Source organism: Oncorhynchus mykiss, chromosome 18, assembly GCF_013265735.2.
Source record: "Oncorhynchus mykiss isolate Arlee chromosome 18, USDA_OmykA_1.1, whole genome shotgun sequence".
Classification (NCBI taxonomy): Eukaryota; Metazoa; Chordata; class Actinopteri; order Salmoniformes; family Salmonidae; genus Oncorhynchus; species Oncorhynchus mykiss.
Window position 1 is genome coordinate 67,406,531 of NC_048582.1, and position 12,948 is coordinate 67,419,478.

The 12,948-nt window shown below is 43.1% G+C and overlaps 1 protein-coding gene across 1 annotated transcript in view; it reads right to left on the bottom strand.

The window, feature by feature from the left end:
* Positions 1 to 781: 781 nt before the first annotated feature.
* Positions 782 to 12,948, bottom strand: part of fndc5b (fibronectin type III domain containing 5b) — a 34,056-nt gene continuing 21,889 nt past the window's right edge. Inside the window, exons 4-5 of the mRNA XM_036953587.1 lie at positions 10,034 to 10,123; positions 782 to 1,820 (exon numbers count right to left, since the gene is read on the bottom strand). Coding sequence (XP_036809482.1) covers positions 1,681 to 1,820; positions 10,034 to 10,123 — 230 coding nt within the window. The 3' untranslated portion in view covers positions 782 to 1,680. The remainder of the gene's footprint in view (positions 1,821 to 10,033; positions 10,124 to 12,948) is intronic.

Here is a 12,948-nt window from a genome sequence, read left to right on the forward strand (position 1 = left end):
TAGGGGGTAGGGAATAGTGTGTAGAGGGTAGGGGATAGGGTGTAGAGGATAGGGGTGTAGGGAATAGGGTGTAGAGGATTGGGGTATAAGGGATAGGGGGTAGGGAATAGGGTGTAGAGGGTAGGGGATAGGGGTGTAGGGGGTAGAGGGTAGGGGGTAGGGAATAGGGTGCAGAGGGTAGGGGATAGTGGGCCATCTTCTCCAGCCAGTCTTCTCTCTGACCCTGCTATATGCTGTTATAAAAACTGTGTCAGATTTTATCCTTCAGATTGGATACTGTAGGAGGACAACTAACAAGGGCAACAAGGTTTCAGCCCAGGAAGAGAGACAGACGGAGGGGAAGTCATTTTCCTTATGAGTCAGAGGCTAGGGTTTAGGAGGGGCAGTCACCTTCCTTATGAGTCAGAGGGTTTAGGAGGGGAAGTCATCTTCCTTATGAGTCAGAGGGTTTAGGAGGGGAAGTCACCTTCCTTATGAGTCTGAGGGTTTAGGAGGGGCAGTCACCTTCCTTATGAGTCAGAGGGTTTAGGAGGGGAAGTCATCTTCCTTATGAGTCAGAGGGTTTAGGAGGGGAAGTCACCTTCCTTATGAGTCAGAGGGTTTAGGAGGGGCTCTAAAACAACTCATATTCCTGTGCAAAATAGGACTTAATGATGGGGGAGATAGAGGGTGTAGAGACAGTGATCTGGAGAGAGGGAGATAGAGAGTGTAGAGACAGTAATCTGGCGAGGGAGGGAGACAGAGAGTGTAGAGACAGTGATCTGGGGAGAGGGAGATAGAGAGTGTAGAGACCGGGATCTGGAGAGAGGGAGATAAAGAGTGTAGAGACAGTGATCTGGCGAGGGAGGGAGATAGAGAGTGTAAGAGACAGTGATCTGGAGAGAGGGAGGGGGAGACAGAGGCTCCTTGTCCAGAAACAATCACTTAGCCCCTTCCCTCTAGACATCTGTTGCGATCTGAAATGATTTGATAGGTTTAAGCAATATGATAATAACTTTACCTTGCCCTCTGATAGTCTAGCTGGAACTTTCTGACCAAACCTGTCAATTCCTCTCTGTTCATAAAGCACCTCAGAGTGGGAGTGCTGATCTATGATCAGGCCTCCCGTGTCCATTTAACCTTGTGTATTATAATCTGAAAGGCACAACCCTAGACGCTGACCCAAGATCAGCGTCTCGGGGCAGCTTCACCCTACACCTCTTCAGTCTCCCCACTCTGGGTGGTAGGTGATTGTGGTCCATCGTGGGCTGTGCTGCTGGGCTGCTGGGATTGGCTGGGCTGGGTTCCTGGTGCGGGGCTGTGCTGCTGGGATTGGCTGGGCTGGGTTCCTGGTGCGGGGCTGTGCTGCTGGGATTGGCTGGGCTGGGTTCCTGGTGCGGGGCTGTGCTGCTGGGATTGGCTGGGCTGGGTTCCTGGTGTGGTGCTGTGCTGTAGTCTGAGGTGCTGATTTGTGGAGGAGATGGTGTCAGGGGTCTTAGCTCGGAGCTGGAGAGCTCATCATCATCGTAGTGGTGATCGTCATGTTGTAGATACAAGGACACGCACACTTCAGGAGAAGTATGAAGAATCAGGATGCAGCCTCAGGTATGACGGTTCTGGTTGGCTGTGTAGCCTCACCTGTCCTGAGGAATAGGATTGGAGGTTATTGCCATATAGGTGAGTGGCCAGTGGGGGCTGTTTTCAGACGTTGCTGCGCAGTAGCCCCCCCTGTGGGTGTTCTGGCGTACTGCACTCTGACGAGGTCTTGGCTTTGTCCTTGTTGTTGTTGGGCTCGTTGTCTTTGATGATGTCATACTGACGACAGAACAGGAGGATCACACCTGAGGGAGGGAGGGAGGGAGGGAGGGAGGGAGGGAGGGAGGGAGGGAGGGAGGGAGGGAGGGAGGGAGGGAGGGAGGGAGGGAGGGAGGGAGGGAAAAGAGAAAGATGAGTTATGAAACAGGCTCCTTTATTTCACTGTCTGAATGACAGCCTGCCTGTCTACTGTCTGAAATGACAGAGAGAGAGACAGAGAGAGAGAGAGAGAGAGAGACAGAGAGAGACAGAGAGAGACAGAGAGAGAGACAGAGAAAGACAGAGAGAGAGAGAGAGAGACAGAGAGAGACAGAGAGAGACAGAGAGAGACAGAGAGAGACAGAGAGAGAGACAGAGAGAGACAGAGAGAGACAGAGAGAGAGACAGAGAGAGACAGAGAGAGAGAGACAGAGAGAGACAGAGAGAGACAGAGAGAGAGACAGATAGAGACAGAGAGAGAGAGAGACAGAGAGAGACAGAGAGAGAGACAGAGAGAAAGACAGAGAGAGACAGAGAGAGAGAAAGAGAGAGAGAGAGAGAGAGAGAGACAGAGACAGAGACAGAGAGAGGGGGGGGAAAGAGACAAAGACAGAGGGAGAGGCAGAGAGAGAGACAGAGAGAGAGACAAAGACAGAGGGAGAGACAGAGAGAGAGACAAAGAGATGGGGGAGAAAGAGACAAAGACAGAGGGAGAGACAGAGAGAGAGACAAAGAGAGGGGGGAGAAAGAGACAAAGACAGAGGGAGAGACAGAGAGAGAGACAAAGAGAGGGGGGAGAAAGAGACAAAGACAGAGGGAGAGACAGAGAGAGAGAGTCAAAGAGAGAGAGACAGAGAGAGGGGGGGAGAAAGAGACAAAGACATAAGGAGAGACAGAGAGAGAGACAAAGAGAGGGGGAGAGAAAGAGACAAAGACAGAGGGAGAGACAGAGAGAGAGACAAAGAGAGGGGGAGAGAAAGAGACACAGACAGAGGGAGAGACAGAGAGAGAGAGGGGGAGAGAAAGAGACAAAGACAAAGACAGAGGGAGAGAGAAATAAAGAGAGAGAGAGAGAGAGAGAGAGAGAGAGAGAGAGAGAGACAGAGAGACAGAGAGAGATCTAAGAGACTATGCAAGAAGGGCCTTCTATGCCATCAAAAATAACATGCAACTCAACATCCCAATTAGGATCTGGCTAAAAATACTTAAATCAGTTATATAGCCCATTGCCCTTTATGGTTGTGAGGTCTGGTTTCCACTCACCTACCAAGAATTCACAAAATGGGACAAACACTCAATTGAGACTCTGCATGCAGAATTCTGCAAAAATATCTTCTCTGTACAATGTAGAACACCAAATAATGCATGCAGAGCAGAATTAGGCCGATACCCACTAATTATCAAAATCCAGAAAAGAGACGTTAAATTCTACAACCACCTAAAAGGAAGCAATTCCCAAACAGTCCATAACAAAGCTATCACCTACAGAGAGATGAACCTGGAGAAGAGTCCCCTAAGCAAGCTGGTACTGGGTCTCTGTTCACAAACACAAACACACCCCACAGAGCCCCAGGACAGCAGCACAATTAGACCCAACCAAATCATGAGAAAACAAAAAGATAATTACTTGACACATTGGAAAGAATTAACAAAAAAACAGCGCAAACTAGAATGCTATTTGTCCCTAAACAGAGAGTACACAGTAGCAGAATACCTGACCACTGTGACTGACCCAAACTTACGGAAAGCTTTGACTATGTACAGACTCAGTGAGCATAGCCTTGCTATTGAGAAAGGCCGCCGTAGGCAGACATGACTCTCAAGAGAAGACAGGCTATGTGCTCACTGCCCACAAAATGAGGTGGAAACTGAGCTGCACTTCCTAACCTCATGCCCAATGTATGACCATATTAGAGAGACATATTTCCCTCAGATTACACAGATCCACAAAGAATTCGAAAACAAATCCAATTTTGATAAACTCCCATATCTACTGGGTGAAATTCCACAGTGTGCCGTCACAGCAGCAAGATTTGTGACCTGTTGCCATGAGAAAAGGGCAACCAGTGAAGAACGAACACCATTGTAAAGACAACTTATATTAATGTTTTGTACTTACTTTATTTGCCCATTGTTACAACACTGTATATATATATATATACGTAATATGACATTTGTTATGTCTTTATTCTTTTGGAACTTCTGTATGTGTAAAGTTTACTGTTTATATTTTGTATTGTTTATTTCACTTTTGTATACGATCTAGTTCACTTGCTTTGGCAATGTTAATGTATGTATGCTTCCATGTCAATAAAACACCCTTAAATTGAAATTTGAATTTAGGGAGCGAGAGAGAGAGAGAGAGATGAATCTCCTCTCCTCTCCACTATTCTCTCAGTCCTACTGTAGCTGCTGAGAGCTGCTATCTGCCTGTCTGTCTGCCTGTCTTTCTGTCTGTCTGTCTGTCTGTCTGTAAGCCTGTCTAACTGCCTGCCTGCCTCCCTGTCTGCCTGTCTACCTGTCTGTAATCCTGTCTGCCTGTAATCCTGTCTGTCTGCCTGCCTGTCTACCTGTCTGTCGTTCTGCCTGCCTGCCTGGCTGCCTGCCTGCCTGCCTGTCTGTCTGTCTGTCTGTCTGTCTGTCTGTCTGTCTGTCTGTCTGTCTGTCTGTCTGTCTGTCTGTCTGTCTGCCTGCCTGCCTGCCTGCCTGCTAGCCTGCCTGTCTACCTGTCTGTCGTTCTGCCTGCCTGCCTGCCTGCCTCCCTGTCTGCCTGTAATCCTGTCTGTCTGCCTGCCTGCTAGCCTGTCTGTCTTCACCACCATCTACCAGTGCTCATCTCAAATAAAAATCAAAGCATAACGGGGAATCTGTCTGGCATTACTATCGCCCCATAGGTCCAATTTAAAAACCAAGGCAACTCTCTCTCTGTCTGTTTTCTCCTCACATTCCGTGTCTTGTTTTCCCTCTCCCTTTCTCTCGTTCTTGCTCTCACTTTTTCTTTACCACCACTCTTTTTTTCTCTGTCTTCCATCTCCTTCTTTACCTCTCTCTACTCTCTCTTCATTCCTGCTCTCTCTGTCTTCATCTCCTTCTTTACCTCTCTCTACTCTCTCTGTCTTCCATCTCCTTCTTTACCTCTCTCTACTCTCTCTTCATTCCTGCTCTCTCTGTCCTCCATCTCCTTCTTTACCTCTCTCTACTCTCTCTTCATTCCAGCTCTCTCTGTCTTCCATCTCCTTCTTTACCTCTCTCTACTCTCTCTTCATTCCTGCTCTCTCTGTCTTCCATCTCCTTCTTTACCTCTCTCTACTCTCTCTTCATTCCTGCTCTCTCTGTCTTCCATCTCCTTCTTTACCTCTCTCTACTCTCTTCATTCCTGCTCTCTCTGTCTTCCATCTCCTTCTTTACCTCTCTCTACTCTCTCTTCATTCCTGCTCTCTCTGTCTTCCATCTCCTTCTTTACCTCTCTCTACTCTCTCTGTCTTCCATCTCCTTCTTTACCTCTCTCTACTCTCTCTTCATTCCTGCTCTCTCTGTCCTCCATCTCCTTCTTTACCTCTCTCTACTCTCTCTTCATTCCAGCTCTCTCTGTCTTCCATCTCCTTCTTTACCTCTCTCTACTCTCTCTTCATTCCTGCTCTCTCTGTCTTCCATCTCCTTCTTTACCTCTCTCTACTCTCTCTTCATTCCTGCTCTCTCTGTCTTCCATCTCCTTCTTTACCTCTCTCTGCTCTCTCTGTCTTCCATCTCCTTCTTTACCTCTCTCTACTCTCTCTTCATTCCTGCTCTCTCTGTCCTCCATCTCCTTCTTTACCTCTCTCTACTCTCTCTTCATTCCTGCTCTCTCTGTCTTCCATCTCCTTCTTTACCTCTCTCTACTCTCTCTTCATTCCTGCTCTCTCTGGCTTCCATCTCCTTCTTTACCTCTCTCTGCTCTCTCTGTCTTCCATCTCCTTCTTTACCTCTCTCTACTCTCTCTTCATTCCTGCTCTCTCTGTCCTCCATCTCCTTCTTTACCTCTCTCTACTCTCTCTTCATTCCTGCTCTCTCTGTTTTCCATCTCCTTCTTTACCTCTCTCTACTCTCTCTTCATTCCTGCTCTCTCTGTCCTCCATCTCCTTCTTTACCTCTCTCTACTCTCTCTTCATTCCTGCTCTCTCTGTTTTCCATCTCCTTCTTCACCTCTCTCTACTCTCTCTTCATTCCTGCTCTCTCTGTCTTCCATCTCCTTCTTTACCTCTCTCTACTCTCTCTTCATTCCTGCTCTCTCTGTCCTCCATCTCCTTCTTTACCTCTCTCTACTCTCTCTTCATTCCTGCTCTCTCTGTCTTCCATCTCCTTCTTTACCTCTCTCTACTCAATCTTCATTCCTGCTCTCTGTCTTCCATCTCCTTCTTTACCTCTCTCTACTCTCTCTTCATTCCTGCTCTCTCTGTCCTCCATCTCCTTCTTTACCTCTCTCTACTCTCTCTTCATTCCTGCTCTCTCTGTTTTCCTTCTCCTTCTTCACCTCTCTCTACTCTCTCTTCATTCCTGCTCTCTCTGTCTTCCATCTCCTTCTTTACCTCTCTCTACTCTCTCTTCATTCCTGCTCTCTCGTCCTCCATCTCCTTCTTTACCTCTCTCTACTCTCTCTTCATTCCTGCTCTCTCTGTCTTTCCACCAATCTTCTTCCTTCATCTTCCATCTTTTTTTTCATTTGTATCTAGCTGGGTAATTGTGGACTCCATGTTTGAGTAATAGAGATTCATCCAGCAGTGGTATATGTATGCATTGTATGCAATTGTATGTATGCACTGTATGCATTCATAGCAGAGTGTGTAGATAAAACTGAGGGGTACACTACAAAGCAGGAGCAAGGAGATAGTTACATCAGAATATTTAGACTAGTTAGCTGACTGTTTATTTTCTAGAAAGATAACCTGGAAAAGGGTTGAATCGATTCAACACATGAAAACACAAACGATATCTAAGCTTTTTTAATGAACCGGAAAATCGCTAGTTATTTCTGGTTGCTTATCAAAGTCAGCCGGCCAAGTCATTGGTCCTGCATTTTTAGTTTCTATCTCCAGTGATTTTTAGTTTCTATCTCCTGTGATTTTTAGTTTCTATCTCCGGTGATTTTTAGTTTCTATCTCCGGTGATTTTTAGTTTCTATCTCCGGTGATTTTTAGTTTCTATCTCCGGTGATTTTTAGTTTCTATCTCCGGTGATTTTTAGTTTCTATCTCCTGTGATTTTTAGTTTCTATCTCCGGTGATTTTTAGTTTCTATCTCCGGTGATTTTTAGTTTCTATCTCCGGTGATTTTTAGTTTCTATCTCCGGTGATTTTTAGTTTCTATCTCCTGTGATTTTTAGTTTCTATCTCCGGTGATTTTTAGTTTCTATCTCCTGTGATTTTTAGTTTCTATCTCCGGTGATTTTTAGTTTCTATCTCCGGTGATTTTTAGTTTCTATCTCCTGTGATTTTTAGTTTCTATCTCCGGTGATTTTTAGTTTCTATCTCCGGTGATTTTTAGTTTCTATCTCCTGTGATTTTTAGTTTCTATCTCCGGTGATTTTTAGTTTCTATCTCCGGTGATTTTTAGTTTCTATCTCCGGTGATTTTTAGTTTCTATCTCCTGTGATTTTTAGTTTCTATCTCCGGTGATTTTTAGTTTCTATCTCCGGTGATTTTTAGTTTCTATCTCCGGTGATTTTTAGTTTCTATCTCCTGTGATTTTTAGTTTCTATCTCCGGTGATTTTTAGTTTCTATCTCCAGTGATTTTTTAGTTTCTATCTCCGGTGATTTTTAGTTTCTATCTCCGGTGATTTTTAGTTTCTATCTCCGATGATTTTTAGTTTCTATCTCCTGTGATTTTTAGTTTCTATCTCCAGTGATTTTTAGTTTCTATCTCCGGTGATTTTTAGTTTCTATCTCCGGTGATTTTTAGTTTCTATCTCCGGTGATTTTTAGTTTCTATCTCCGATGATTTTTAGTTTCTATCTCCGGTGATTTTTAGTTTCTATCTCCAGTGATTTTTAGTTTCTATCTCCTGTGATTTTTAGTTTCTATCTCCGGTGATTTTTAGTTTCTATCTCCTGTGATTTTTAGTTTCTATCTCCGGTGATTTTTAGTTTCTATCTCCTGTGATTTTTAGTTTCTATCTCCGGTGATTTTTAGTTTCTATCTCCTGTGATTTTTAGTTTCTATCTCCGGTGATTTTTAGTTTCTATCTCCGGTGATTTTTAGTTTCTATCTCCGGTGATTTTTTGTTTCTATCTCCTGTGATTTTTAGTTTCTATCTCCTGTGATTTTTAGTTTCTATCTCCGATGATTTTTAGTTTCTATCTCCGGTGATTTTTAGTTTCTATCTCCGGTGATTTTTAGTTTCTATCTCCGGTGATTTTTAGTTTCTATCTCCTGTGATTTTTAGTTTCTATCTCCGGTGATTTTTAGTTTCTATCTCCTGTGATTTTTAGTTTCTATCTCCGGTGATTTTTAGTTTCTATCTCCGGTGATTTTTAGTTTCTATCTCCGGTGATTTTTAGTTTCTATCTCCTGTGATTTTTAGTTTCTATCTCCGGTGATTTTTAGTTTCTATCTCCGGTGATTTTTAGTTTCTATCTCCGGTGATTTTTAGTTTCTATCTCCTGTGATTTTTAGTTTCTATCTCCGGTGATTTTTAGTTTCTATCTCCAGTGATTTTTTAGTTTCTATCTCCGGTGATTTTTAGTTTCTATCTCCGGTGATTTTTAGTTTCTATCTCCGATGATTTTTAGTTTCTATCTCCTGTGATTTTTAGTTTCTATCTCCAGTGATTTTTAGTTTCTATCTCCGGTGATTTTTAGTTTCTATCTCCGGTGATTTTTAGTTTCTATCTCCGGTGATTTTTAGTTTCTATCTCCGATGATTTTTAGTTTCTATCTCCGGTGATTTTTAGTTTCTATCTCCAGTGATTTTTAGTTTCTATCTCCTGTGATTTTTAGTTTCTATCTCCGGTGATTTTTAGTTTCTATCTCCTGTGATTTTTAGTTTCTATCTCCGGTGATTTTTAGTTTCTATCTCCTGTGATTTTTAGTTTCTATCTCCGGTGATTTTTAGTTTCTATCTCCTGTGATTTTTAGTTTCTATCTCCGGTGATTTTTAGTTTCTATCTCCGGTGATTTTTAGTTTCTATCTCCGGTGATTTTTTGTTTCTATCTCCTGTGATTTTTAGTTTCTATCTCCTGTGATTTTTAGTTTCTATCTCCGATGATTTTTAGTTTCTATCTCCGGTGATTTTTAGTTTCTATCTCCGGTGATTTTTAGTTTCTATCTCCGGTGATTTTTAGTTTCTATCTCCTGTGATTTTTAGTTTCTATCTCCGGTGATTTTTAGTTTCTATCTCCTGTGATTTTTAGTTTCTATCTCCGGTGATTTTTAGTTTCTATCTCCAGTGATTTTTAGTTTCTATCTCCGGTGATTTTTAGTTTCTATCTCCGCTGATTTTTAGTTTCTATCTCCGGTGATTTTTAGTTTCTATCTCCGGTGATTTTTAGTTTCTATCTCCAGTGATTTTTAGTTTCTATCTCCGGTGATTTTTAGTTTCTATCTCCAGTGATTTTTAGTTTCTATCTCCGGTGATTTTTAGTTTCTATCTCCGGTGATTTTTAGTTTTTGTCTCTCTAGTGCTTGTTAGTCTAGGATAAAATTAAATCAACAACAAAGTACCATATGTATGTTAACATTGTGTTTTGGTTGTATTCTGGTTGTGTTAATGTTGTGTTAACGGTTGTGTTAACGTTGTGTTGCGGTTGTTAACGTTGTGATATGGTTGTGTTAACGTTGTGTTATGGTTCTGTTACACTTATGTTTGAAGTTGTAGTCATGGTTGAATTAGGTTCTCTTCCAGTCCGCATGATGCATGAATGTGGTTGTGTTGCGTTGTGGTTGTGTGATGATGTGGTTGTTTAATGGTTGTGTAGGCCTACCGGTTGAATTGTGGATGTGGTTGTGTTGTGGTTGTGTTATGGGTGGGATGTGATGTGGTTGTTTAATGGTTGTGTAGGCCTACCGGTTGAATTGTGGATGTGGTTGTGTTGTGGTTGTGTTATGAGTGTGATGTGATGCAGTTGTTTAATGGTTGTGTAGGCCTAATGGTTGAATTGTGGTTGTGGTTGTGGTTGTGTTGTGGTTGTGTTATGGGTGTGATGTGATGTGGTTGTTTAATGGTTGTTTAGGCCTAATGGTTGAATTGTGGTTGTGGTTGTGTTGCGGTTGTGTTACGGTTGACATACCTGCCCACATGACGAGCACCACTACGATGATGATGAGCTCTCCAACTCTGAGCTGCACTGCCTGTTCCATCTCCTCCCTGTTCACCTCGTCTGGAGAGAGGAGACACAGTTATACTGTAGGTAACTGTAGAAACCACACACACACACACACACACACACCTACTTTATCACCATCTCATCTGGAGAAGAAAGGGAAGACATAACAACATCCACACATATTGGAAATGAGATGTTGTAATCCTAGCAACCAGGGAAAATCTAACTTGTTTTGAGGAAGAGATGTGAGTCATCCTCACACCCCCAGCAGCCTTTTTGATGTCTCCTACTCTGTTTCCCCACAGCCATGTCCTGACCTAGGCTAATTAACATGTCATTAGGATGAGGCTGATGATGATACCTCTGAGGAGAGAGAGAGAGAGTGGATTGGTTCTGCTCTATTCCCTGCTCTTTGCCATGACCATAATGCTGACATCTATCCAGTCCTTTCAGATCTGTAAACACCAAAGGTGAAGCATCTAAGGCTGAAATGTGATGGGAGCAAACCTGGGTCTCAAACAAGAGTCACGATTGATCTGGGAAAGTTCAGTGCCTTGTCAGTCAGAGGAGCCTCCCTATGTCAGAGCCTCCTGAGTTAAGTACTCTTCAAAAGGTGAGAGCCCATGAAGGACCTGGTATTAAGAACCCTTAGATATGACCCTGAATGGCACTTTAAAGAGTGAGTGAGAGTTGGATTTCCGCAGACAGATGGCAGACTGAATGATGCTAGATACCCAGAGTCCCTGTGGTCATCAGTAGGCACACAGACTACTGACTACTGCAGGAGTTGAGAGAGATGAGGGAGAAAGAACGAGAGGGAGAGAGAGAGAGAGAGAGAGAGAGAGAGAGAGAGACAGAGAGAGAGAGAGAGAGAGAGAGAGAGAGGGAGAGAGAGAGAGAGAGAGAGACAGAGAGAGAGAGAGACAGAGAGAGAGATAGAGACAGAGAGAGAGAGAGAGAGAGAGACACAGAGAGAGAGAGAGAGAGAGAGAGAGAGATAGAGACAGAGAGAGACAGAGAGAGAGAGAGAGAGAGAGACAGAGAGAAACAGAGAGAGACAGAGAGGAAATACAGAGGCTGGTGAAAGTATTCATCCCCTTTGCCTTTTTTCCTATTTTGATGACTTACAACCTGGAATTAAAATTGATTTTAAATAAGACAAAAAAAAAATGAAAACTTGAGTGTGCATATTTATTCACCCCCCAAAACTGCTCCAGCTCCTTCAAGTTGGATGGGTTCCGCTGGTGTACAGCAATCTATAAGTCATACCACAGATTCACAGTTGGATTGAGGTCTGGGCTTTGACTAGGCCATTCCAATACATTTACATGTTTCCCCTTAAAACACTTGAGTGTTGCTTTAGCAGTATGCTTAGGCTTATTGTCCTGCTGGAAGGTGAACCTCCGTCCCAGTCTCAAATCTCTGGAAGACTGAAACAGGTTTCCCTCGAGAATTTACCTGTATTTAGCGCCATCCATCATTCCTTCAATTCTGACCAGTTTCCCAGTCCCTGCTGATTCAAAAAACATACCCACAGCATGATGCTGCCACCACGCTTCACTGTGTTCTCAGGGTGATGAGAGGTGTTGAGTTTGTGCCAGACATAGCGTTTTCCTTGATGGCCATAAAGATCTCTCATCTGACCAGAGTACCTACTTTCATATATGTTTGGGGAGTCTCCCACATGCCTTATGGCGAACACCAAACGTGTTTGCTTATTTTTTTCTTTAAGCAATGGCTTTTTTTCTGGACACACTTCTGTAAAGCCCAACTCTGTGGAGTGTCTGGCTTAAAGTGGTCCTATGGACAGATACTCCAATCTCCGCTGTGGAGATTTGCAGCTCCTTCAGAGTAATCTTTGGTCTCTTTGTTGCCTCTCTGATTAATGCCCTCCTTGCCTGGTCCGTGAGTTTTGGTGGGCGGCCCTCTCTTGGCAGGTTTGTTGTGGTGCCAGATTCTTATCATTTTTGAATAATGGATTTAATGGTGCTCTGTGGGATGTTCAAAGTTTCTGATATTTTTTTATAACCCAACCCTGATCTGTACTTCTCCACAACTTTGTCCCTGACATGTTTGGAGAACTCCTTGGTCTTCATGGTGCTGCTTGCTTGGTGGTGTTGCAGACTCTGGGGCCTTTCAGAACAGGTGTCTACAGTGCCTTGCGAAAGTATTCAGCCCCCTTGAACTTTGCGACCTTTTGCCACATTTCAGGCTTCAAACATAAAGATATAAAACTGTATTTTTTTGTGAAGAATTAAGGTCAACATTGGATCATTCAGAGATCCTCACTGAACTTCTGGAGAGAGTTTGCTGCACTGAAAGTAAAGGGGCTGAATAATTTTGCACGCCCAATTTTTCAGTTTCTGAATTGTTAAAAAAGTTTGAAATATCCAATAAATGTCGTTCCACTTCATGATTGTGTCCCACTTGTTGTTGATTCTTCACAAAAAAATACAGTTTTATATCTTTATGTTTGAAGCCTGAAATGTGGCAAAAGGTCGCAAAGTTCAAGGGGGCCGAATACTTTCGCAAGGCACTGTATACACTGAGATCGTGTGACAGATAATGTGACACTTAGATTACGCACATTTAACTAACTATGTGACTTCTGAAGGTAATTGGTTGCACCAGATCTTATTGAGGGGCTTCATAGCAAAGGGGGTGAATACATAATGTATGCACGCACCACTTTTCCATTTAGAATTTTGTGAAACATTGTAATTTTTTAAATTTCACTTCACCAATCTGGATTATGTGGAGAAGCCTCTTAAAGAAGAAGTTACAGGTCACCTTGTTTGAAGGTGACCAAATACTTATTTTCCACCATAATTTGCAAATAAATTCATTAAAAATCGTACAACGTAATTTTCTGGATTTTG